We start from the raw sequence: 27,548 nt of genomic DNA on the forward strand, positions 1-27,548 counted from the left end.
TTGAGAGAGAGATGGAGAGTGGGAGAAGGGCAGGGGTTGGGGGTGGGGTGGGGGAGACACAGAATTGAAAGGAGGCTCCAGGCTCCAGGCTCCAAGCTGTCAGCACAGATCCTGACACGGGGCTCAAACCCACAGGCTGTGAGATCATGACCTGAGCCGAAGTCAGATGCCCAATGACTGAGCCACCCAGGCGCCCCCATATATTTTTGATTTATAAAAGTTTTATTTATTTTGAAAGGGACGTGGGAGGAGCAGGGAGAGAGAGAGAATCCCAAGAAGGTTCTGCACTGTCAGCGCAGAGCCTGATGCAGGGTTCAAATTCAGGAACCATGAGATCATGACCCAATCTGAAACCAAGAGTCTGATACTCAACTGACTGAGCCATTCAGGTGTCTGTATATTTTAAAGAAGAAAGATTTCTTGGTAGAGAGATGATCATGTATTGAGCCCTGTTTTTATTATTATGGAAATAAACCAAAGAGGATATTTGGAAAATGAATATGTGTATGTAAGTTTTGATGTATCTTTTCCCCTGGTGGATTTGTTCTATTTGAGTTAATGAGAGCTAACACTGAATGCTTAGGTCTTACACTGTTAGGTATTTTACATCTTATGTCACTTAACAGAACCTTTGACTACTTCATTTTACATGATTACAGGAGATGACAGCTAGGCTGGAGGAAATGGCAAAATTAGGATTACAAATCATGTCTCCTTACCTCCAAAGCTCTTGATCTTTCCATGACTATGCCATTTCTCATAAAGAGTGTGGAATTTTCTTCAGAGCTCTAAAAATGCATACATTCTGAAGCCTCTCCCTTCCTTCCTATTAGTTGCCAACCCATAAAATAGCTCCTCTCTTCTTTGGACTAGTGGAGTATTTTTCAAGCTTGCTGATTGAAAGACTCATCTGTGGAGCTTCCTAAAATGCAGGTTCCCAGACCATACCCCTGGAGATTCTGACTCAGGACTGGATCAGGGCCTACAATCTGTGTGTCTGACAAGCACTAGAAACCTACGTACAGTCAAATTGGACGAAGTACTGGGTTAGTGCCCTGGCCTAACTTATCTAAGATTCTTATTCCAACCCATTTTTTCCCCACTGTTTTTCAGTATTACTTTTAAGGCCCGGGAAGATTTTCATACCACTTCCCATTGCTTTATCCACCGATAAGAATAATTACTGTTTTTCATTTACTATTCACCCTCGCCTCCCCTTGGACAGAAACTGCAATAAGGGGCTGAAACTGCACTACCTGGGCGTACAGTGAGCTCCTGATAATTATTTACTAGACCAGCAAATTCACGAGGTAGTTACTATTAACCTTCATTTGAAAATACGGAGGAAACTGAAAGAGAATCAGCAGAGCTGGGACAGCTTGTAACATAATCACGTAGCAGCTAATTCGGGATGCATCGTCTCCGTGCCCACCGCGGGCTGCTGGTAGCCTGAAGACTCTGATGCCAGCGATTTTCTCCCAATGCTCGTCCTTCCGGAGGTGTTCGGCGGCCATCCACCCACGCCAAGCTCCTGGGAAGGCCACCGAGAACCCTCACAGACCACACTAAACAGCTCGCGGAACAGCATCCTTCCCCCCAATATGGCGGGGCAGGTCACGTGGGCCAGGGGGCGGGCCGAGGCGGTTTTGGAGTGCAGCTGTAGGTCACGTGGCTAGGGGGCGTGGCCGTAACTCCGCCGGAATCTCCTGGGCCGAGGCTCCTCGCGGGCCACGCCCCCCGGCTCCTCCAGGGGCTCGCGCGCAACTGAGGGGTGGAGTCTTCCTCCTGACCTTTCACCCCAGCATGGCTGCGCCCGTGGGACCGGTGAAGTTCTGGCGACCCGGTAAGGCCCTTGGAGGAACCCTGGGCAGATGCGGCGGCCTGACTTTGGTCTGGGCCCCGCAGCCGGCGCCCTGGGGCCTGCGGACCTGCTCGCAGGCCTGACCTCGGCGGGCTGGCCACCGCTGCCTCGGAGCTGGTGGGTTCTGTGGCTTTGGCGCTCACCGTGGTCCCGGCAGATTCGGGGGTCCGCCCCCAGCCTGGGCAGAAAGTCTCTGTGTGACCTTGTTCGAGTCGCAGCTTCCCCGGGCCTCATTTTCCTCACTCCTGATGCCTGTCTTGCTCAACGCCCGGGAAGCGCCGAAGCGCCCACGCGTGTTCTGTTAGCGCCCTGGGAGTACGCTGGGGCCCGAGGGCGGGGCTGCTCAGGGCTTAGGAGCTCAAGCTTCGGACTCGGGCTGCCGGGTTAGACTTTTCGACCCTGCCGTATGGTAGCGGAGTTCCTTTGGGCAAGTCCCTTAATTTTTTCTGAGACGCCTTAACGTCCTCACCTGTGAAGTGGGTAGAGTAATAATTCTCGTGTGTGATTGGATAACGAGCACAGCGCCTTGTCTGACGTAGAGGAAGCTCTCATAAAAAGGGAAAGAAGCTTATTTTGTTTTAGGGTAATGCTTGCCCATCCAGAGCCTACCGGACCGTGACCATCCTCCTTCGTATTGGCTACCACCCTCTTCCTCTCTTGCAGGCAAACACGAATCTTAGTCACAAAATGCTTTGCCTGATTTGTTTTAGTTTCCTCATTAATCAGGATTTTATAGAATGTGTACTTGGCCAGATCCTGCTAGATACATTACTTCCTCCCCCTTCCATCCGTTTTTTGTAAAAACCAAAAGTTTCTTAACAATTACCAGCTTGCTTTTTTTCCCAGCACTTGAACCTCTGCAGGTCTGGATGTGCAGGTAGATTGCAGCAAAAATGAAATGAGACGGAGTTAGATGGAATTCTAACCATGCATATAAGTGATGTAGGAGAGAAGCCCAAGCAAAGGATGTGTTAATTCTTTAAAAAAAATCTGTAGTTTGTCATTTAATGATAGTTTTATTCAGAATTCCAAATCGTCAGCCAGATATCCATCAGGAATTTTATTTGCAGCCAGAAATATGATCCTGTTAGGTTATGAGATATCCTGTATCTATTTATTCAAGCCTTTATTAACAGGCCAAAGTATTAAGGATGCTAAAGACCTGAATGAATTGTTGAAAATCAGAACAGGATACTATTTTGGCTAAAGAACATGTGGTTACTCTAGGAGTTATGTTCCATTATTTAGTTCATTGTTGAGGGTGTACTTACTGAACACCTAACCTTGGGATCGGAGACACCTGGCTGCTCCCAAGATTTACTCTTTCTCTCAGAATATGAAGTTGGATATCCTTTGTTTTTTTTTATTATTTATTTTTTGAGAGAGAGAGCAGGGGAGGGGCCGGGAGGAAGAGAGAGAATCCCAAGTAGGCTCCATGCTATTAGTGCAGAGCCTGATGCAGGGCTTGAACTCACTAACCATGACATCATGACATGAGCTGAAATCAAGAGTCAGATGCTCATCTGGGTGAGCCACCCAGGTGCCCCTGGATCTCCTTTAGAAGAGATATTAAAATAAGGCAGAAAAAAGTGATGATCCGGAAGATAGTCTCTACAAGTCAGTCTGTAGAGCTATCCTTGACTGTCATTTATTAAACTGGTGATTTGGCAAGGTCACTTAAGTGCTCTGAGCCTCAATGATCTCATCTGTAAATTGGGCATAACACCTACCCAAAGGATTGTTTTGAGAATTAAATAATACATGCAAAGCTCTTAGTACTCAATACACATTAAGTATTATATTATATAAAAGTATAGAAGGGAGAGAAAGATTGTGTGGATAGGAAATACTTCACAAAGATAGTGATATTTTTGAGGTGAACATTGAAGCACAAATAAGGTTTATTTTATGGAGAGGTGGGTGTGGAGCTCTGGGCAAAGGGTGCAGCATGAACAGGGCAAAATGGATGTGTCCCTCAAGAATGTCCTAAAAACCAAGATAATTGAATAGTGAGATGATGTTAAGTGATAGGATAGGATATATTTTGGGTCGAGGCAGGAGATGACGGTATTCTATTTCTAGTTCACTAATGAAAAAAACTGCTGGTCATGACCCACTGTGTGCTTTCCATCATCCACTAGTTGGGCACCCCTCAAACTAAAAATCTGGATTTGAGGGCATGCCAGATGGGAGGATGGGGATGCTGTTGTCAGCCTTGTTTTGTAGATGGAGAAGTGAAGGCCTTTGTGGTTTGCAGGATTACAAACTTGTTACTCCTGTAAGGAAAGAGAATGCTTTCAAGGGAAAGGCAGCTGTAGGCAGGCAGAATGGGAGGTGGAACATACAAGAAGGAAGCAGTTCTGATTTGGTCCAGTGAAGACCTTTTTTTTTTTTCTTTAAGTTTATTTATTTTGAGAGAGAGAGAGCGAGCGAGCGAGCTCGAGCCAGGGAGGGGCAGAAGGGGAGGGAGAGAGGGAGAATCCCAGGCAGTCCCCACGAGGTCCATGTGCAGAACCCAACGTGGGGCTCAGACTCAAAAAACCGTGAGATCATGACCTGAGCCGAAATTCAGAGCCAGGTGCTTAACGGACTGAGCCACCCAGGCGCCCCTGAATGAAGTCTTTTGTAAGGAGGAGACGAGCTCCTTGTTGATGGGCGGTGGCTCTTGTAAAACATAACAGTATCTTGAGGCGGACTTGGATGTAGGCCAGAGACGGGGAAGGGTGGGGTAGTGAAGATGCCTGGGCGGACTGCACCCAACTACGGGAGGCAGGAAGAGACCTTGCGGGGGCGACGCTAACATATTCTAGACATGCTGTGAAGGTTGAAAACGTGTTTTGAAAAGGAGGGAGTTTGTGACAAACACAGAGCTGGTGAGGATAAGGTATCCTTTGCAGTATTTTTCCTGGGTAAAGTCTACAAGAAGTTATTAAGATGTAGCGATAGTAAGGGACGAAAGGAAAGGAAGCCTGCTTCTTTGAGCACAGGCTTTGTTCCAGGGCCTGCTCTATCTTTTATCTTGTTGAAAAGAAGGTCAGCATTTTGTCAAAAACAATACGGCAGTGCCCCACTTACCCAATTTTTGGCAATCTTGGCCCTCTGGAACACAACTGTGTTCCTAGAAATAAACGGGAAAGGGATTAAAGATCAGTGGCAGTGATTCTAAACCTAGCTCCAGGGGGTTTATGCACGATGAGCGTTTTGTATCCTGATAAGTTACATTTTGGTGTATTTTTCAGGAGAGGGAGTCCATAGCCTTTATTAGGTTATTGAAGGGATGCGGGACCTCCAGAAAATGTAAAAATAAATCGGTGGGCTCAGTGTACTTGTCACAGAGGCCCTGTATTTCCACATAGTGTTACGGGCCCCATGAGTTCAGGAAGGCCTGGGAGACGATAGTTTTGGGTCCTCATCTCTGTAGCACCCCCCCGCCCCCCATCAGAAGGCTGCGTGGCACATGTATGAACTTCCAGGGAGGGTTTTTGTGATTCACAAAGACATTGCACCCCAGTGCCGCACAGCTCTTGCTTTTGAAAATAGCTCTCTCATGTCCTGTTATGTGTCACTACTTTCAGTTTCTGTCCGAGGGCTACACAAACAAATCAGCATGAAAAGTTACGAAGCTGATCATAATTGGACCCATGTTCCTCTTAAGGCATTTTCCTTCTCAGGCTAAATTCTGTGGTACCTCGAACAGTGTGTCATGGTGGGATATGGCTTCCCTACTGTTCACCATCCTGAGCACCAGTTTGTCATTGCTCTTACCAAGTAGCTGTCCTGGAAAGCTGTCGTTTTATCTGCTGAGCACGGTGGCTTCATGGAACAGTGCTTTGCATCCAGCCACTCCGGTTCTGTGATTCAGAATGGGGGCTGCCAGCTAGTGCATCCCGCTCCCCTGGCCATGGTTGATTGGATCATTATGGGCTTTGGACCAAGCCTGGGAGGAGAGGTTTCCCCACCCTCCAGACCACACACCCCTGGGACTTTTGGACCCCTTACCTAGTCTTTTATTTTCTCCTTAGCACTTATAGCCCCTTCATGCACTAAGTTATGTTCTCTTGGGAGGCAGAAAAAAAGAAGCAAGCTGCAGAGGGTAGGGCCTGCAACTGTAGTGTTCGCTGCGGTATCTCTTGCCCTTCTGTCCTTGTCGGGTGAGCGAATGGGTGATTGGTGGGGGATAGTGAGCTGGAGCTCTCGCACTGTCAGCTGCCTTGATTCCAGCTGCTACAAGAAGCCAAACTTAGGGATGAAAAGGAGCTGATTGAGAGGCTCTGAGATGCAAGAAAGCAAGCCAGCACAGCCTGGGAGTACCCGGTTCCTGGGGTCCCCTGGGCCTTGCTACTGCCATACTATGGCAGTGCTGTGCCTCCTTTGCCTCCACTGGTTCCCGTTGGGTTTCTGTCACTTTTAGTAATTAGTAGTATTATGTGGAGGCCGGACCTGAAATCACTGTCCTCTGTAACATACAGTTATGTGTGGCCAGTCTGGAGCCCAGTGGGACTCCACTCTCTGTTCTTGACGCTTTTAGGGAAGCTTTTTACGTTTCCTAGATCCTTTCCTAGATGCTTTCCTTAAGTTAAAGTTGATTCTGTCTTAGTAGTTTGAGATAAAGTGGGTTGCTGCTGTTGTTTATCTTCATCTTTGAATGTGTAACATCTGCACATTTTTCTGTTCGCTGGCTGTGTCAGAGAATCTGAAAACAGCATTTCTGTTGCAGGTACAGAGGGACCCGGCGTCAGCATCTCTGAAGAGAGACAGAGTCTAGCCGAAAATTCTGCAACAACCGTTGTTTACAATCCTTACGCTGCCCTTTCCATAGAGCAGCAGAGGCAGAAGCTGCCCGTGTTCAAGGTGCGCTGAAGAAGCACTCGGCTGCTTGCCTGAAGCAGTGTGCGGTGGCTCTGTCCTTGGTACTGAAGTGAATGCCGTCCTCTTACTCGTAATGATTCACTCACTGAATACAGTGAGCTCAGGGCTCCCTTATGTGAGGGGTTAATTTTTCAAAAGATGTGTGTGTTACTTAACCGTAACAATCTTGAAAGTGCTTGAGATGTTTTTTAGTCAGATCTTAGGTATTGAAAAACTTTGCTCTCAGTTGTAGACAAATTGAAATATGAAGAAGAATAGAGAAAACAACGTCAACAAATTACCAATGTATGGCCAATTTTAGCTTTATTAAAAAACATTTTTAATGTATATTTATTTTCGAGAGAGCGAGCAAGAGAGTGCGCGCAAGCTGGGGAGAGGCAGAGAGAGAGGGAGACACAAAATCCAAATGGGACTCCTGGCTCCGAGCTGTCAGCACAGAGCTCGAAGTGGGGCTTGAACTCACGAACCACGATATCGTGACCTGAGCCAGTCGGATGCTCAATCAACTGAGCCACCCAGGCGCCCCCTAACTTTATTTTTAAAGGCAAATTTTAAACAAGACTAATTGGGAATGTGAAGTTGTTGGGTGGAAGAGGTCAACTCCAGCTGACACGGTGATGGGATTTTGGTGGTTATTATGGCTGTGTGTGCACATCCAGACACTTGGTTTTATTGGTCTCATGAAGTGGACATATTTATCTCCCAAGAGACCAAAGCATAAACTAGAATTCAGAATATGTGTATAGACGTTGTTCTCCAGTACAGACAGACACGGCCCATGGACATACTTTCTGTGTCTCCCTGTTGCCAAGACCACATGGAAGGCCAAATTGTAATTAGAAAGTGAGTACAGGACCAAAGGCCATTTAGATAGAGCTGAAGAATATTTCTTTCATATAGCCCTCCCCGCCTCGTGAAGGATACTGAGCTCTCTCTGCCTCATAAGATGCCTCTGGAATGACCCGAGTAGGTGTGGCCGTCTCTCTCCTGGACAGTGCTGGGGGAGAGCTGCCAGGTTTGTCTGCTAAGAGGGTCCCTTTGTCTAGACTATGCTAATAATTCCTCTTCTATTAATATGTGCTTTCTCCAAGTGGATTTGAAGCAGAATCCTTCTTAATTTAGCCAAGTCACCTTGGTTAGAGTTTTACATGGCCCCACACGTTTTAGTCAGTCGTGTACTGACATTTCTGGATTTCTCCCTCAGGCGATTAGCCTCATCCAGTGTATGTGAATGTAAACAGGTTTGCCCCTCAGGAGATAAGACCATAGGTTCGCTGTGGCCGCCTCGCCGGAAAGGGGACACAGTCCGAGCTGCAGTGAAGTATGGAGACTCTGGAGGTTGACTTTAGAGTAAAAACCCAAGCTTCATCTTTGTGCTGCGTGTTTTTGCTTCATCAGATGAGCTTCTGTTTTGTTATCTCTGACATGGAGCTGATGGCACCTACCTCTGAGGATCAACAGGAAGCCCCGTCCACGTAGAGCTTTTAGCAGGGTCCCTGACATACAGTAACTGCAAGGACACAGATAGTCACCATTTACCAAGTATTTAGTTTTGGCCTTTTCTTGACTTTTGTTCATCCTCCAACTGAACTTAAAAGATAATGATACATGAAACAACATGAAAAAGTAATCAGGATTTAACATATGTTGACGGAAATTAAAATGGTAAGAAAAGGGTTATAAGTTATTGATAAAAGCAAAGCAGAATTTAAGCACGTTTCGAATCTCATGAGATGTTAAAGATAAATCTAGACAAAAAGGGTAAAAGTTACTCATTCAACCAATCCTTCTGCCATTAAAACTGAAAGATTTAAAAACAAATAGAAAGTAAAGGGGCAATGTAAACATTTAAAGTCACTCCCTTTCCCCTCCGATGACGTCATAGGGCTGCCTGCTCCTCTGTTGCTTTCCATTGGCTGGTGTTCTCATCAGGGCCCTGGCGCCGCTATATGAGAGGTTTCCTCTTACTCCCTCAATGGCCACCTTTAGAAGCCCAGTCCCGTCCTCCTCACCAGCCTTCCCAGATCTCCCTGCTTGGGCCTCTGGGCGGTAGCCTCATTCTCTGTCTCCAAATTGGAAATCTTGGCATTTCTCTCTCCGGTGTTGCACACTTTGATGTATGAGTTAATTGCCTTCAGTTTTTTCGTGCCCACTCTCATGGGGTCCACCCGGCTTTCTCACAGCACCGATGGCCCGTCCAGCCCCCTGGGAAAGTCTGGACTCTAGCTCTGCACGCATGCACGGCCTTTCACAGGGAAGCCCAGACCACCCCTCTCCTAGCTCATTTCCAAACCATTCCTGGAGCTTTATGTGGGCTTTTGTTGATGCCCCTGGAATAGAGTTGGTACTGTTTGCTTGTTTCCATTTTCTTTCTTTTGCTTATGTTATTTCCCTTTCTTGGAATGCTGTGTCTGTTTCTGTCTGTATTCAGATTGTCTGTCGAGTTTTCCTTGACCATCGATCCATTTATCCATTCACCTGTCAACTAGATGGATTTTACATTTACAAAATACCTGCAAAGATCCCAAACCTTTCACCTTCTCCTACCCAAAACAAAAGAAAGCACAGAGTCTGGCGTGTGGACTAGTCATATAGGGCACCCGCAGCAGGATCTCCTTTGGGGGCTCAAGACCTGCACATTCCTGGGCTCTACCCTAATCCTGCTGAATCAGAAGCCCTGAGGGAAGGGCTAGGACTCCTCCTCCCCCTCCTCCTCCTCCTCCTCCTCCTCCTCCTCCCCCTCCCCCTCCTCCTCCTCCTCCTCCTCCTCCTCCTCCTCCTCCTCCTCCTCTTCTTCTTCTTCTTCTTCTTCTTCTTCTTCTTTTAAGTTTTATTTATTTGGGGAGAGAGAGTGGGAGAGAGAATCTCAGGCAAGCTCTATGCTGACAGCACAGAGCCTACACAGGACTTGAACTCATGAACCATGAGATCGTGACCTGGGCCGAAATTAAGAGTAAGATGCTTAACCAACTGAGCCACCCAGGCACCCTAGGAATCTTCGGTTTTTAACAAATATCCTAAGAGGGTTTTCACACTGAGCTGAGAGGACTACATACTTAGACCCCATATATTGCCAAATTCAAAAACCCCAAACAGCCAGTACCTCATTGGGTCAGTGAGGCGGCATCTGAGCTCTCCCAGTCCTCACCACATTATTGGTGCAGAATTAGATGGGCTGAGCAGTGGTCAGAGTGGGGGAACTTGGCAGGGTTTACTTTGTTCCAAACCAGCTATTTATGGAATACCTTCATGACTCTCCGGAATATCAGGTGCATCTGTAAACAAATGTGGGTACAAAAGTACATTCTGAGGCTAAGTAGCCTGGATGTGGAAATGACCTCCTAGTTTTCAGGGGCCAAACCAGTATCTCTGCTCACTGAATGGGGAAAGGAAGGCTTACCTGAAATCTAGATGCAACCTATGGGTGCTATAAACTTGGATATAGAGGTAGAGATGAAAGCATATTGTTTTTTCTTTTTTCCCAGTTAATAAATGGAATAATTTGTAATTAGATAATACATAATTGTACAGAGTACAAAGGTCTTCACATCCTTGCCCCTCCCTGGCCACCCTCTTCTACTCCTGTAGACAGTATAATGACCAGTTTCTTGTTTTATTTTTCCCAAAGATAGCTTGTACGTAAGCATGTATGTATTTACCCTCTCTTTAAAAGAACAAATGGTAGTGTGTTGCTTAGTGAAACTCAATGTCTTGCTTTCTTCCCTTGACATATCTTGCTGACCTTTCCTTATTAGTGCAAATAGACATTTGTCCTTTTTAACAACTATGTATATTCCATTATTGGAACATTGCATAACTTGACTTAACCCTGTTGATGAACATTTAGGGTGTTTGCGTTTGGGCTGACATAAACAGCCCTTCAGTGAGCATGCTGTCTGTATACTTCTTTGCTCACATGTATTAGTACGTCTGCAGTTAAACTCCTTTGAAGTGAAAATGTTGAACTACAGGTTGCGCCCATTACATGTTTTGGTGAGTTATGGCTCTTACTTGCACTTGGTTCAGCTAATACAGACACCAACAGTGTCTGCGAGTTGGAAATACATTTTGATAGTTCTTTTCAAAATTTACTTGCCTTTGGCCGACAGCTCATTTCATAATGTCTAAAAATTGTTGTTTCGTTCTTTTGAAGAAATGTATGGCTTTTTACAATGTATGGTTGTATTTTTCAGCTAAGGAATCATATATTATACTTGGTAGAAAACTATCAGACGGTGGTGATTGTCGGAGAGACGGGATGCGGGAAGAGCACACAGCTCCCACAGGTGAGTTTGTACTTAAATGTGTCTTTGCACTTACCTTTGACTGGAAGGGTTTTGTAACTTGGGAACTCCCTTTACTATAATTTGCATTTTTAAGATCTCCCATCAGAGAAAAAATATTCAGTCCAACTAGATATTTTTTATTCAACTTTTGGCTCTTGTGATTTCTTTGATTAGTGTCGAAGTAACACTCGTCTTTGATTTATTATAATCCCCCCAAAATGACTGAATAGCCATACTCTGAAAGGAACAGAGGGGGCTCCTTCAAAGAGGTGTAATGCCTAGTTTTTGCCTTCAAATAGTTACAGGTAAGAGGAAAGTAAAATGAACACTGCCGTAGTTGTAAATAAAAATGGACTACTAAAGAAATACATGATGCTGTGGAAGGAGCCCTCATTACAGGCCACACCCCTATCTAGTGTGGACAGAAGGATCGGGAAAGGCCATGTAAGAGAAATGACATTTGAGGTAGACGTCGGACCACCAGTGGCAGCTGGCTGGGAAGCTGTTCTCCTGGGAATATCGAGGTCGGAGCTCCTGTGCTGTGAGAAGTGTTTGGGACACAGCAAGAGTGCAGAGATAGGGTGAGATCAAAGTATGTCTTATGAGGGGGAGGAGTGATGTGGAAGTGGTGAGGGATGGGGGTCATTGCAGGCCTTTCTTTCCTTTTTAATGTAGATTTATATTTAAGTATAAAATGCATGTTGAAGTTCTTATGTCATAATCGTACAGCTTGATAAACTTTCACAAGTGGATACACCTGTGCTACCAGCACCCAGATCAAGAAACAGCACAGTTACCAGAGCCCCAGAAGTCCCCTTTGTCCCCTTCTGGTCTCCTGGCCTCTCTATCTGCTCCTGCAACACGAGGGGCTCTCTTATTTTGGCCTCTAAGACCGTAGATTTGTCCGGCCTATTTTTGAACTTGTAGAAAGAGATAATACAGCTTCTTTTGCCCAACCCAATAATGGCTTTAGGATGTGGCCCAGACAAAGGTATTTCTTAAAAAGGTGCCCAGGTGATCTGTTGGGCAGTTGGGGAAGGGTAGGTGGAAGGGAATGCAGTAGAGGAAGGACAGCAGAGCGAATGGTGACCTGGAGGGAAAACGTGTGCATGTGGTATCAAGACCTGGCAGATCACTTGCTTCTTACAGAGAGCCACAGCAGAAGGGCCATGTGAAGCTACCAGGCGATTGCCAGAGAGCAGTGATAATCATACCCATCATCATGATAAAACAAGTAATGAGTAATAAATAAGTGCTCCATAACGTGGGCACTTTGTACACATGGCTCTGTTTAATTCTCAGTGACCCTGCAAGGCAGGTAGTTATTAGATTGTACAGGAGAGGATGTTAGAGAGCAGTGATGTGGAGGGGGACATAGAACAGGGGTGAGAGCAGGGCCTCGCAGAATTGAGGTGGTCTCAGGTAGTTTTGGAATTCGTCTGTATGGTTATTTTATCACCCCAACATAACTATGTCATGTTAACAAGGGACCTGAAAGTCTCAGTGGCCTAAGAACCCGAAGGTGTATTTCTTCTTTGCACTGCATGGTCTTGGGATGATGACCCAAGATGGCGCGCCACATGGGTGGTCCCTGGGACCTAGGCTGCTGGCCCAGTTCCCATCTGTGCCTCGAGAGCCCTAGGGTAGATGGCAGAATTATGAGATGGAGCAAGTTTTAGGACCCGTGACTGGAAGTGGCCCTGCTCACATTTCCTTGGATCGAGCCAGTTTCATGGCCGGGCCTGATACCAGTAGGATGGTGGCATATGTAATCCTCCTATCAGGTGGGCAGCAGGTACTCGGGTCCCACGTACCGTGGAGCACAAGGATCTAGTCATTTCCTCCAGTGAGGCTTAGCTGCCAGGGGACAGAGACGGCCGGCTGAGCGGCCAGCCCAGGGAGAGGGTGGCCTGGAGGCCGAGGGTGAGGTCCTAACATCCAGCCTGGGCAGTGTGGCAGCCAACAAAATAATTCGTTTTAAATGTCAAGGTTTACTGTAACTTCTGTTTTCATGTTTTTAATTTTGGAGGAATATTGAAAACATTCACATGGTTTAAAATTCAAAGGCGTGGAAGAACATCACAAGAAAGGATTTCTCTCCTGCCCTGTCTTCTGATGCTCATTTCCTTTATGCAGATACAACGGATGTTAGTAGTTTCTCAGAGAGATTTTCTTGCATTTACAGAGAAGTGTGGTGGGTGTACCTCTTTTTAAAGCACGAATGATGGCAGCTGTGCGTGCTTTAATGTGCCTGGTCTTTTTTCCACCTAATGTATCATTTTTCAGTTACATAGATTCTGCATCACTTATTTTACCAATTCCCAGTTGAGAGGCATCTAGGTTGTTTCCAGTTTTGTATTACCACAGCAATGCAGTGAGTCAGTTTGCCTGTATATCATGTTGCACACATTTGGCTATAGTTACAGAGTAAATATAGTAGTTATGGAGGTGCTGGATCCAAGGGCACATACATTTGAATTTAATTACTTTTAAGGAACTGTATTTTCTTACAGGCACTGTGTTTTTGAATGCATTCACAGGGTACAAAATTGCAAAAGCACAAAAGAATAAAATGGTAAAACATGAGTCTCCTAAGCTTTGCTGGTGAAATTGGCGAGGTTGCGGTGCTAGATGATTATGTTACTGGTCCGAATATCTGCTTCCCCCCCGTGTGGACGGGTCCTCTCCCTTTCCTAACCACAGAGTCCCTCTTCGAGACCGCCGCAACCTCTTATCACGGCCTAGGAAAATCAGACAGGCTGAGGAGCTGAAGGTCACGGCAAGAATATGGAGCAGGCTTTTCTTAACAGACCGTCTTGCTGGATTTATATAATATCATTCCTCGGAAAAGTACTGCATGCCGAAGCACCGAACACCAGTTTTGAAATTTCATGAACTATATGTGGAACCTAGATGATATTTTTTCCCCAGAGCTCTGTCAAAACAGTGGATTATGCAACAAGCTTCTTTACTACAATTTTTATTAGTAAAGTGCTGTTTTGGATGGAGTGCTTCCTAATCCCATTCTTTAACAAGAGGACCAGATTTGGTGACCCTTCAAAAGAGCGGAGATGGAATTCACCGTGACATACACGGCCTTTTGAGAGCAACACTGTACCTGCTTTGGCAGCAGCTTTAAACTTCCATCTGTCAGCAGTCCTAAGCACGCAGACGTCTGAATCACAGGTGTATTGAGGAGGCTGGCCTCGTGGACAGGTTGTTTATCATTAGGGAAGTTATTTTTCTCTGCTTACCACTGTTACTAAGAGATCGACTGCAAGTATGTGGGTTTTATCTTGGCTGGGAGGACTGTGTCCTGGTTTTGTGGCAGGCTATGGTGTGCAGGGCTTAAATGCCAGTGCTTAGATTTTTACTCTGTCCTTGGACAAGTAACGTGCTTATCCCTAACTTGTTGATGATGCTGTTAGCCTTCCAGATAGGATTTGTTGCCAGGATTAGATGGGCTCATGCACGCAAGCACGTAATAATGTGCTCCTGGCATCTTGGCTATTCATTTTTTTTCCCTTAAGTTTTTTTTCCCTTTATTTTAGAGAGAGAGTGTGTGTGAGGGAGAGGGGCAGAGGCGGGGAGAGAGAATCTCAAGCAGGCTCCAAACTCAGCGAGAAGCCCAACACAGGGCTTGGTCCCTTGACTCTGGGCTCATGACTTGAGCCCAAATCAGGAGTCAGATGCTCAATGGACCGAGCCACTCAGGCACCCTTTAACTATTATTTCTTGTAGCTCTGGTTTTGCATTTGTGTTGTTTGGTGTGGTTGGTAGTGTCTTGTATATGTATTTAATGTTTAATACAAGAGAGAAACTTTTACAGTTTCTATAGCAAAAAACCTGTATTATCTAAAACACGTTCCTTACAGTCATTTTTTGAATTGTCATTTCTAGCTAATTTTAGAAAAGTTGTACAAATTACGCAGAATTCCCTTAAACCTCTCCCCCCACCTCCCCTCGCACAGTAGCCAAAAGCAGGACACCGCCGTTGGTGCAGTGCTGCGGCTGGGCCACAGATCTTACACGGTCTCTTCAGTTTCCTCACCAGGGTCCTTTTCCAGTTCCGAGATCCAGGACCCCATGTTGCAGTGAGTTTTTATCTCTCTATAGTTTTCTCTAGGCTAGGACAGTTCCCTAGCCTAGAGTCTGTCTTTCTCGTCTTTCGTGACCTGGACATTTTTGAAGAGTACTGAGCATTTATTTTATAGAATCCCTCTCAGTTTGGATTTGCATGATGTTTTCTCATGATTAGAACAGGCTGATGCATTTTGGGAAAGAACACCACAGGAGTGCCGTGTCCTTCTCCGTGCATCATATCACGGGGTTTGAGATGCTAATGTCTGATCACTGGTGAGGTTCATTTGGTTGAGGCGCCAGGGTTTGCCCATGAAGCTACTGTCTTTCCCTTTGTAGTTGGTAAATATCTTGGGGGGAGATATTTTTAGACTGTAGATATTTCCCTTCCCTTCAGGATTTGCATCCCTCTGTGGATCTTTTTTTTTAAGCTTATTAGAGAGAGAGAGAGAGAGCGAGAGCGAGCGCAAGCAGGAGAGGGGCAGGGAGGGAGAATCTCGCGCAAGCTCCACACTGTCAGTGCGAGGAGCTCGATATGGGGCCCAAACTCATGAACTGCAAGATCGTGCGTGACCGGAGCTGAAGTCTGATGTGTAACTGACTGGCCCCCCAGGTGCCGCTCTCTCAGTGGGTCTTGTCTGCAGCAGTTACTCAGGTGTTTGCTTAATACTTTTTATTTTTTCCTTCATTAAATGGAAGTCTTCTGTAAGGAAGAACTTCTCCCTCATTTATTTATTTATTCAATTATTTATGTACATCATTGTGGATTCATGGATCTGTATTTTGTTCTGTGGGATAAAATACAATACTGTCCTTATTAGTTTGTTAGTTTGATCATTAGGAGCTCCTTTACTTGGGCCCTTCTTTCTAAAGGCCTCCGTCTTTTTTTCTGAACCTTTCCTTACTTTCTAGTACCACAGGATGGTCCAGACTTGTCTTGGGTTTTCCCTGCACTAGGCCTGGAATCAAACACTTCTCCAAGGAGCCCTGATTCCTTTATTGGAGAATGGTGTTTAGAAATCAAGATTTGGGAGCTGGGGTGCCCATTGCTACTGAGGTGACATTGCTGTCAGTCTCACTGGGCAGATTATATGTGACTACTAGTTCCCACATATAAGAACATCCGTGTATCTACGTCAATCTGTATGTGTATTAAAAACCTTGTACTTAGGCTGATACTTCTGATTCCAGTCCAACACCACAGCGTTCATTTTAGCCTTTCCTTATTTGTAACTTTTCTCCAGCAGGGAGAAACTCAGGCCTCATTGTTTACAATATGCTAACTTATGTGTTAGATTCTAGCATAAACATAAAGCAGTTTTAGAATTGCTAGCCCTTACGCCCGTTTGGTTATTTATTAACGTTTACCATCCAGATCGCGGTTCTCTTTGCTTTGGCTGTACAGCGTCCTGGCCAGACGCCATTCTCCAGTTACTTGGGCCATGTCTTTTCCACCGGCTTTGTTGTGATCAGGTTATTCATTTATACCCCAGAAAGGGCCACGTGTTAGTGTTTATATTTCCTTCCGATTTCCCTTCATCTACAACTTGGTTGGGTTTGTTTCTTTTTGGGTACTTGAGGAGCACGTGAAAGGTGACTGGCTCCAGAGAGTCAGAGCTCCGCGGAAACATCTACTCGAACATTGTCACTCCCTCTTCATCCCCTGCTGCCCGGTTTCCATTTCTCCCTCTTCCCTGCCAGTCTTCCATGGACAGGCTCTTTAGTTTCTTCCCTTGTTTCTTTTGAACAAGTGCACAGGTACATTTTCACGTAGTAGTATTTTTATTCTTTTTTCCTACTGTAGAATATATACTCATTGTGAAACAATTTGGACATTATAAAAACATATAACTCTGATAACCACTGTTACCCACTTTAGGTTTTAAAAATGTAAATGATCAAATAAATATATGACAAATGAATACATACAGCAAATAAATATATATATATATAAAAATCAGGTAAATACACATAATCAGATTTTTTGTGTACTAATATGGCACATATACACGTACGAAATCTGTTTATTTTTATTTAGTCTCACTAAAATATTTTGTGTGGTTGATATATACATTGAATTGGCTCTGCATGTACTTTAAAATTCTTTGTTCTGTGGATTTAGCAGTGTTCGCTGTGACCTATGGATAGCTGTTCATTCTTTCAGGCAGCTGTGGTACCTGGAAATTTTGTAAGATCCAGGAGTCAGAATGTTGACCCCATGGGCCTTGGTTCTTCTCATTATTAGCTCTGATGTGAACGCAAGCAAATTACCTAATGTCTCCAGGCCTCAGATCCGTCATTTGCAAAATAATTTCCAAAACGTCTGCTGGGATGAGAGCCGTCTGTTACGTTCCCAGTGATTATAGCACAATACAGGGTGATCCTGGGGGAGACGGTTTCTGGGAAAGCGGTGTCCGAGGCGTACTCAGGTGTGTTTCCTTTACAGTACCTTGCGGAAGCTGGCTGGACAGCCGAAGGCAGAGTCGTGGGCGTGACCCAGCCTCGACGAGTGGCAGCTGTCACAGTGAGTTTCTTCTCCATGTTCCAAACACTCCATCTGCATCTTCTGTTTTCAGTGGCTTTTTAGCATTGTATACATTTGGGGGATTGTTTTCAAATTGGAGAAAAGCCTCTCAGGTGTCTGTCATCTTGAAGCTGTGAGATTTGGGGATCTCTGCAGACTGACTTCTGACCTGTCCGCTTAAGACCTTAATTCTACTTGTTTCTTTGGAAAATCCTTTTTTTTTCTTTTTTGTGCGGAAACCTGGGATTGAACCATGGAAAATACTTTTAGCATTTCTTCTTCAATTGCATTTTTGCTTGTGTTCTTGCCTTCCTTTCCTTCTGGATCGGCTTTACTGCAGCCGGCTGGCATTAGTCCCTGGACGATAATTACTCCTCCTTGCAGTGGGCCACCACCGATGGCCGCAGAACTGTGACGCTGGGCTGGGCTGGGTAATGCACGGCCTCCCACCAGATCTCTTATCCTCCTTTGCCGGGGCAAGATGGGGCTGAAGATGTCCAGACACACGCCTCAGTGATTGCAGAGATCTGTCAAGGCTCATGACAAAAGTCTTTGGGCTCTCTGATTTAGGACTTGATACTTGCTGCCTGCCTGCCTGCACCTCCTTCTGTCCTTTCTTCCTCGTGATTGTTTGCTATCAAAATGGGTTTCCATGGAGACATTTCCTAGGTGTTCTGGACCTGAACACACTGCCGTTTCTGTCTTCCTAAAATAAGGGTTGTCCGTCCTGGCCATTAGGGCGGCGACGCCACATTAAGAAAGCTGGTGGTTGGCCATGGTCGGCCCGGAAGCCTCTCCTTTAGAGTCAGGTCTCATGGTATCTGGGGCCTGTGCTTCTGGTTTATTGTCTGGGCTTGTGGCTCTTTCCTTCTTTCACCGAAGATGCAGGTTTTTGTTGATAGTACATTTTATTTCTTGCATTGTTTCAAATTAGCCCTTCAGAGGGAATGCCTTTATTTTGTCATCTTTACCTGGAAAAGAAACTAATTCTTCTTGCCTCGAGTTACTTTTGTTCTGTACGGAGTTTTAATTATCATGCCATCTTTTTTTCCCCAAAGTCCGTTTTCTCATTGCCTTCAAGGTAGAAATTATTGATAAACATTTTTCTGAGCCTTGTGTGTGTAAGTGAAAATAGAGATAGCAGTTGGGAAACTACACCGCAGTGGTTAGACTTATTAACCTTTTATGTCACTGAAAGATGACTCCGTTACTTAGAAATTAGAGCAGTTCTTCCTGTTTGTGGTTCAGAATCTCAGCCCCTAATCACTCAAATTTGTAGCTGTGGATAATTTCCATGAAGTGCCATGCCTTCTCTTGGAAGAGCAAAGAGTGTATAAATTAACCATGTAGTATTAATAGAGCTGTCACATTTGAAATGCCACATCTCAAAAAGTACTTTGTGTGCGGACTAAAATCTGAAAACAATCTCAGAGCCCGAGCACAGATTGCGGAAGCCTTTGTTTGATCTCCGTGCGAGGCAGTTACTAATGAGGGTGTTTGTCAGACTGCTAGGGTCTAGGTTCCTCTTCAAGACCAGGCCTTGCCTTCACCTGTGATTCAGTGACAAGCTCTAACCCTGTCTTATTTCAATTTCTTTCTTTGTTAAGACAAGGGTAACTTGCCCACCTCATTGGCTGTGAGCATATTTAGTGAGATACAGTTTTTGAAGACTTGGAGCACAGCACATGCTGGTGGTTAAGTACTCAGTGATTGGTTTTTCTTATCCCCTTTTCCCTGGATTTATTTGCCTCTGTCAGAAGCATAGTATTTACCCAGTCCAACTGATGAAGTCTTTGGGAGTAAAACGTAATAGAGGTAAAAATCTGTCAAAAAGCCTTTTAAATGTCCAGTGGTGTGATCATACATGAAAGAATAAAAAGAGTTTGAAAATAAAATATCTTTGATAGCAATTGAATATGTATCATGAAATAATAAGAATACATATGTTTGGCATTTACCTTATAGACCCATAATAGGATTTTATTTTTATGGAGAGGGTTGGTTCATTTCTGCTCATTCATTCTTATAAACCTATTTTCCTGGTAGCTCCTAGTATCTCTATGTGCACATTTTCCATTTGTACCATTTTCCGAGATTTATGGTATAATGATCTGTAGAGTTGAAATTGAAACAATAACACAATTTTCCCAGTGAAATACTGGTTGTCAGGAAATAGAACCTGCAGATGTAGAGCAGTGTAGGATGAATTTCTGATCTCACAAGGTGTTTTGAAAGACTGTGTGGTGCGAACCGGCTGCTTGATGACTGAGTCCGCTTTGGCCCCCCGGATCAGCAGTCTCAAGTCATTAGTCAGACCCGCCGCCAATCCTCATCTGCTCTTTGGTTTCTTAAATTAAAAAAAAATTTTTAATGTCTTTTATTTATTTTTGAGACAGAGAGAGACAGAGTGTGAGCAGGGGAGGGGCAGAGAGAGAGGGAGACCCAGAATCTGAAGCAGGCTCCAGGCTCTGAGCTTGACAGTGGGGCTCGAACCCATAAACTGCGAGAGCATGACCTGAGTCGAAGTCGGCCGCTTAACCGACTGAGCCACTCAGGCGCCCCTGCTCTTTGGTTTCTTAAGCACTGATGGCCAGATAATGCCTGGTGTCCTTGGCCCGGAGGGCTGAGTGCAGGGGGCGCTGCAGCCCAGCGGCCCTGGCAGGAGGCTGCCTCCAGACCCCTCCTGCACCAGCTCATGTTGCAGACCCAGGCCTCCGAGACTCCATGGAGAGCGTGCCTCACCTGCAGAACAGGGCGGCTTCCTGCCTGCCTCACCGGGGCAGTGTTGCCGGGTCCCCAGGAAGCCTCGCCGACACTGTTTTCATGGTTCTTTTCAGTTAGGGCGTTTATATAGTGAACATTAAACTCTTTGTTTTCTTTTTATTGCTCTTCCACTTTGATATTTATTCATTATTTCAAATATTTTCCATTAATAAGTTAACGACCTTTGCCTTCAAAGGGTAGTGGGAGATCTTGCCATTGGTCTTGTCTTTGCTTTCCTATACTTACCTCTTGTTTGTCATATAAGATACATATATTATGTATCTTGTTTTCTACTCTTAATTGTATTAACGTGGATCCTTCATTAACCCTCCCGTCCTCTTATCTATCCTCCCCTCTTAATGCTTTTTTGGTAGCTGGGGCACTGTTGCAAATTGTTTTAGGTTATCTTTGCTTCCAAAGAGAAAATGAAGTTTGGCCCAGTGTTGACTGGGATCATTCCTGTTCTCTTGCCTTCATGATCCAGTGGAAGGTACTTTATTTTGTGGCCTGAAGATGTGAAAATTTGTCCCCAGTCGGCGTGCTAAAGAAAGCTTTACCAGGGTGTAATATTGTCACTTCTTCAGCTTTTTGCTTCGGCCTCCAGGAAGTGCTGAGCTGAACTTGTGGCTCAACTGAAATCATTTTGGCATATCTGTGTTTTCAAATTTTCTCATTGACTTTGATCTTTGGAATTTTATCTGCCATTTCTTTGGTCTGTAACATCTATATGGGATTCCACCATGTGGCTTATTGTTACACAGTAGTTAATTATATGCTGCCTCAAGTCGGGTGTAGAATAAATCACATGCTTGCTCTCTAACGACCTGCCCCTTTTCTTCTCATTCTCCATGGTGTTCACATACTATTTAAAAAATGTGACCTTTAGATTTTCCACAGTATGTGCTCTGTGCAGTAATCTCTGCGTCTCTATTTTCAGCATGATATTTCTTCCCAAAGGTTGCAGGGAGAGTAGCCGAGGAAAGGGGGGCGCTGCTGGGCCACGAGGTGGGCTACTGCATTCGCTTCGATGACTGCACCGACCCTCTGGCCACGAGAATTAAGGTGAAGTGCTCACACTGCTTTTCGTGCTGTGAACCACAAAGAAGAGTATTTGGGTGGGATTAAGAACACGTGAATCACTGCTGGCAGGGACCCCATGCCATGACAGAAAGTGTATGAAATCGCCCTGCCCTCAGGGGGGGCGCAGAGCTCCCCCAGAGAGTCCTTGAATCATAGCCCTGATGAGACCCTGGGAGGAAGGTTAAGCCCTTGGTTCTACAGATGAAGAGGTTGAGGGCCCAGGCGGTTGAACGGCTTGCCTGAGGTCTGTGCACATTGGTGGTGGAACGAGGGCTCAAGGCTGTCCTCTCTTACATGTGTTTTATTGTTTTTCCACCAATTTACACAGCTGTCAAAATATAGAACGTGCCTGTAGAAGACTTAACAGGGACAAGGCAGTATCACTTGATAAAGCATGGAATTCACAAATAGTGTTTTCACTAGTTAGAACTTTTTCATTTTTATATGATGACGGATTTTGCTCGTGTGTTCTCTGACCTTGTTGCTGCTGTTGAAATAGTTAGTATCCCTCGTGATCAGTGTCCACTCACCAGTACGTCTGCTCTGCCCGGCAGGCTGGAATCGTTCTAATCAGTTCATACTGCGAACCAGTGAAAATGCTCTGACGGAATGGGAACTGGTTACGAGAATCTCAGTTACCTCTCAGTTTGTAGCAGAGGAAAGTTGAAAATAATCAGAAGAACCAAACAAGGTGGTGATTTATAAAAATAGGGATCTTATTTTCTAAAGTTTTGTGTTTTATTACCTTTGAGATTTTGCTAGGTAAAGAGAACCTTTTCTGTACCATCAAATATATTTAAAGTAGGTAATTCTAACAAATTGGTAAATTAAAGCACATGGATGTTTTTGAGTCTTTCACGAGAAGCTTTTGTATTCCGTTTGGCTATAATTTTTAAGGTGCTCGGCTTTTCCCTGGTGCCTGTCATTGGCAGCGGGCCCTCCTCGCTGCTGTGTGTACGTGTGGCCGCCGGTACAGGGCTCAGGACGAAGTGGATCCTATTCTTAAAAAAGAAGCAAAGAGTAAAAACATGAAGCTACAGCATGTGAGGGAGATGGTTGGCCTGGTTAAAGCACTGAGTTATTTTGGATGATGTTAATAACGCGCTGTTGTTACCACGTTTCTGAAGCATTTCATAAGCATTCATTAGTCCTAAATAGTAGTAGCTGATAAGCTTGAATACTGTGTGTTTGGTCTTGTGCCGCACCCTTTATGCGTACTGTCTCTCTTAATTACGCCACAATACCCTTCTGAGGTACAGACCTTTGTCATCTCTGTTTTACAAATGAAGAATCAGGCTCGAGGAGGTAACTTGCCCAAGGTTCACACAACTTGTAAGAGACAGAAAGAGGATCCGGATCCGGGCTCCCAGCCCACTGACACCACGGCCTTTCTTCTTACCCCCTCCCCATCCAGCCTCCCTAGGATAATAGCAGGTGAGGCTCCGGTTAGCGACCTCAGAGCTGCAAGTCTGAGGCCTTTGGGACGTTTTAGGAACAGTGGCCTCAGACTGTGGCCTTCCTCTGTGCAGACAGGGTTTGCCTTCGCTGCCATTCATCCACAGGCCCAGGAGTGCAGCCGAGGAAGCGGGGCTGAGCCGATGTTAAGGTAGTAAATGCAGGGGGGCTTCTGCTGGAAGATTGGCAGAGCCCAGCCGTGGGCCCCGGGATTGAAGTCTGGCTTGTGAACAGTTCCGTGGCTTGATAACGAAAATGTCAGGGCCTGTCCTCAGCCCTCTGGGAGTTATCTTGTGCACATACTGGCAGACAGGTGGTGTGCATTTGGTTACACTTGAACTTTGAAAAAAAAATCATAAACATACAGTGTAAATGATTTATTTCTAAACCTTTGTGTTGTTTTTTTTAGTTTCTGACTGATGGAATGTTGGTCAGGGAAATGATGGTTGATCCATTGTTAACCAAATACAGGTAAATGTGTTTTTCCTATGATAATGTCCCTGAAGTTTGAAAGGCACAGCAGTAGACTGAGAAGCAGTTGGGTTACTAGCTGGGATTTGTAACTGCCTTCAGTTGGCCTGAAGCTTTTCCTCCCTGCCTGGGCTGTTTCGACCTTTGCCACTTTCTCAGACTTCCTGACAGTAAAAGATGGGCACATTCAAACCCCTGTCATTGTTTGAATGATCTGCTGACTTGTCATACTTACCTTGGCCTCTGTTATATCTCCGGCTTGGTGGCAACTGTGGATGACAACACAGAAGTGGGCAGTGTTTGTTGGGTGTTGTAGGCAGAGTCCAGATAATTACTTACACTTCATCTTTGTCCCTTACTCATTAACGTATCAACGTTGTCCTACACGGGCTCTGTGGCATGTGGGGGAGGGATGTCACATTTGACACCCATGTACACATGTGAGCCGGCTGTGATCACATGTCACTATGCTGTTATCTGGGGTCTTGTCCTGACTTTTATGTGCTTTGTGAGATTATGTGTTATATTGTCATTTAATATCAGGTATTATTTCCTATTAGAATCCAATGTGGGTTATAAAGCTCTTTAAAAATAGCAGTAAATATGTACTATTCTTCAAGATATGTCACTGTCACCATTTTTATTGGCTGAATAGTTCTCTCCTTGTCAAAGACGAGTTACTTAGCTCTCCTTCTGATACAAGGGGATTGCATGGGGACTAGATACCCAGAATTCCCTTTGATATCTGGATGGGATTATGTGGGTGGTTTGTTTGATGCTCACCAAGGTCTTCCCTTTGATCCTTAGCGCCATCATGCTGGACGAAGCCCACGAGAGGACCTTGTACACAGACATCGCCATCGGCTTGCTGAAAAAGGTATGGTTTCGCCGCTAGACTTTTGTTTTTGGTTTCTGTTTTGTTTTATTGCTTGGTTAGGAAAGTAATTGTAGCAATTTGGGAAATCCAATAAGATATGAAGGAAATACATTAAAATGATCCATAATTCTACTCATTCAGAGAAAATTACTGGTAGAATGTTGGTATATATTTTTTTCTCTTCTTGCGTGTATCTGTGTGTACCTGAAGCTGTTTTGGCATAATAGAGATTGGATTGTATGTACTAACTTGTCTTGCACGTCTCTCTTAATATTACATCAGGATCATTTTTCTGTGTCATTACATATTCCCCAAAGACATTATTTTTAATAATGGCTTTATAATCATATGTCTCTACCATAAAGTATTTGACTTTTCCCTACTATTAGGCATTTGTATGGCTTCCAGATTTGAACTATTTAAAAATTTTTTATTTTAATGGTTTTATTTATTTTTGAGAGAGAGAGAGAGACAACGTGAGCAGGAGAGGGTCAGAGAGAGAGGGAGACATAGAATCTGAACACAGGCTCCGGGCTCTGAGCTAGCTGTCAGCAGAGAGCCCGATGTGGGGCTCGAACCCATGAACTGCCAGATCATGACCTGAGCCGAAGCCAGACACTCAACCGACTCAACCACCCAGTCGCCCCAGATTTGAACTATTTTAAATAATACTTCTCTGAGCACCTTTGTAATTAAATCTGTTGCATTTCTGTCTTTTTTTTTTTTTTTTAACTTTTTATGGTAGTAGGTTTCAAGTATCACACAGAGTAAAGAGAAGAGTTTAATGACCCCTCTGTGCCCATCATCCGGATTCACCTCTTAAAACTCATGGCCAGTCTTGTTTCAGTTTTACCTCTCCTCCCTTCTCTGTACTTTCTGATTGTTTTCTTAGGACATCGTCCTAACTGCAGGAGTCTAGAAAGAGGTGGAAGAGCAGCGTGATTAGAAGTATGGACTCTGGGACAGACTGCCTGTGTTCAAATTCTGACTCTCCCGGGCTTATTCATCTCTAAAATGGGGATAGTAGAAGTCTCCTTCTCCTGTACATCTGTGCCGCTACACTTTCCTAAGTGGCAGCCACTAGCCACCTGTGGCTAGTTAGATTTAAATGAATTAAAATAGAATTAAAATTTTAAATGCAGTTCCTCTATCACATTGGCTTAATTTCAAGAGCGCTATAAGCACACGTGGCTGATGGCTATTGCATTGGACCGAACCTCTCTATCATCAGTGAGAGCTATCTTGGACAGAGGTGCTCTATATCATAATTTATTGTGAGGCTTAAATAAGATCGTGTACAATTCGTAGGAAACAGAAACAAAAATGCAACTTTGTGCAAATTAGAAAAAGATGCCCACAGTAGGGGTCTGTCCACAGCGAGGGGAGGGGAGGGTGGTCTGGACTTCAGATGCCCCTCACCTCCTCAGCCAGCATCTTTGTGCGGTGCATAGACCACACGGCTGTACGCAGGGACCCTGGGATAGCACGTAACGTAGTTTATGTTAGTTGCTTTTGCTACTGTTGTTTCTGTTATTTTATTCTTGGGCCAAAGATTTATACTTCTGATACTTATGAGGGATTATCCCACCTGCTTGAATCCTCTTGGGAACAGTATAAGAGGCTGATGTCACTGAATCTTTGCCAACCCTGAATATTAGCCCTAAATAAATCTTTGCCAGTGTGATAGTTGAAAAAGCATGTCACTGTTAGTATATATTTTTGCTATAGTTTGTATGATCGTGTCTTCTCTGCCTGTTGACCATTTCTTTCTTTGCATAACTTAAGATCTTTCGTCCGTATTTCTGTCTTGGTGTTCACGTTTATTGTTTGTTTGCTTTTAATGTACTCTTTTATGCTTTAACTGTATACCAGATTCTGGCAATCCAGAGACCTAGGTATCAGGAAAAAATGGCTTTACTTTTGGTAAATTCAAATCAGTTCTTAAAGCTCCTTTATACTTTCTGTAAACATTCTTTTTTGCTTTTTACTTTGGAAAATTTTACCACTTACACAATTAGCATAGTGTAATGAACCACCTTTTTACCTGTCACTCTAATACCAACTTGTAACCGTAAGCTCCACCCCCCACCCCCAAAAGTACACACACTGCAGTATTCTGAAGTAAATTTCTGGGACCAGACTATTTCATCTGTACGTATTGCACCTTATCATTGTTTTCTAACGCCTTCTTTTTTAGATTCAGAGAAAGCGAGGGGATCTTCGATTGATTGTGGCCTCAGCCACTCTGGATGCTGAGGTACGAGCATTCTCCCCTCGCCCCACTGTCCCCTTTAAGACCTGGGGTTGTTGGACAGGACCTTGGGAAGTTACCTCGGCGAGAGCTTGTCTCTGGCAGAATGGCCTACCTTCCCCGTAGGGCCATCTGATGTCCTAGATTCCGTACGATCAGAGGATACTCCTTTTAAGCCTGTGGGTGGAAATTAGCCTGTAATTAAGTGAGTTCCTAATTACCTACTTGTCTTGTTTCTCTACATACTGTGTTTCTCCACACACAGGCGGTTTCTTTTTATTACTTTTTTCAGTATGAGGTTAGAGTTCTTGGATTTATTTATGACCGTAGCATTTATGTTTAGGTTTTTTGTGTGTGTGCCATTGAAGTTTTCCCTGCATATATAATCATTTCCATATTATAACTTTTATGGCTTTACATTATTTTTCTCTCTTACCAAGTAATACTGTAGTTCGAACAGTCGTCCAACTCAACAAATAATTTTGATCACTTGCTATATATAAGTAACTACGACTGTAAATATACAAATACACATATATGTATACGTGCTAAGCTCAGTGCTGGCTACCGGTGATGGGCACCCTCCCTGAATTTCTTGGGAAGCTGATGCATAAATAGATGTTTACAAATCAGCATGTCAAGGCGCTAAGACAGCATAAAGAGGGGGCTACTTGAGTCTAGCCGGCTGGAGGACGTCCAGTAGCTTTCACAGAAGTCAGACATCCCATTTGGGTTCAAAAGATGCACAGAAGTCCGCCAGGAAGGGCATTCTAAGCTTGCACAGAACCACGGGGCCATGATACCATGTGTCCAAGGGGCTGTGAGGCAAGTGGAGGTGGGAATCTTAGCTTGTCAACAGGGCATGTGGGGGACCATCTGCCCCCAGTCCCCTCCCTTGTCACCTCTGTGACTTCATCTCCGTCCACAGTCTCTCTTACGCGCCGCCACCTGGCCTCATCTTGCTGTTCCTCAGAAAAACCCAAGTATGCGTTTACTCTGGTGGGGACCCTCTTTCTAGACCGTGCTCCCAC

The 27,548-nt window shown here is 44.7% G+C and overlaps 1 protein-coding gene across 2 annotated transcripts in view; it reads left to right on the forward strand.

The window, feature by feature from the left end:
• The first annotated feature begins 1,746 nt into the window (after window positions 1-1,746).
• The window catches only part of DHX35 (DEAH-box helicase 35), a 65,731-nt gene continuing 39,929 nt past the window's right edge, over window positions 1,747-27,548 (forward strand). Inside the window, exons 1-8 of one of the 2 annotated variants that reach the window (XM_029916940.1) lie at window positions 1,747-1,843; window positions 6,579-6,712; window positions 10,924-11,016; window positions 17,543-17,620; window positions 21,341-21,445; window positions 23,328-23,389; window positions 24,197-24,266; window positions 26,464-26,523. In XM_029916940.1, the coding sequence (XP_029772800.1) occupies window positions 1,804-1,843; window positions 6,579-6,712; window positions 10,924-11,016; window positions 17,543-17,620; window positions 21,341-21,445; window positions 23,328-23,389; window positions 24,197-24,266; window positions 26,464-26,523 (642 nt within the window). In that variant the 5' untranslated portion in view covers window positions 1,747-1,803. The remainder of the gene's footprint in view (window positions 1,844-6,578; window positions 6,713-10,923; window positions 11,017-17,542; window positions 17,621-21,340; window positions 21,446-23,327; window positions 23,390-24,196; window positions 24,267-26,463; window positions 26,524-27,548) is intronic. The other variant, XM_029916941.1, reaches the window with a different exon arrangement.

This window comes from Suricata suricatta, chromosome 12 (genome assembly GCF_006229205.1).
Source record: "Suricata suricatta isolate VVHF042 chromosome 12, meerkat_22Aug2017_6uvM2_HiC, whole genome shotgun sequence".
Classification (NCBI taxonomy): domain Eukaryota; kingdom Metazoa; phylum Chordata; class Mammalia; order Carnivora; family Herpestidae; genus Suricata; species Suricata suricatta.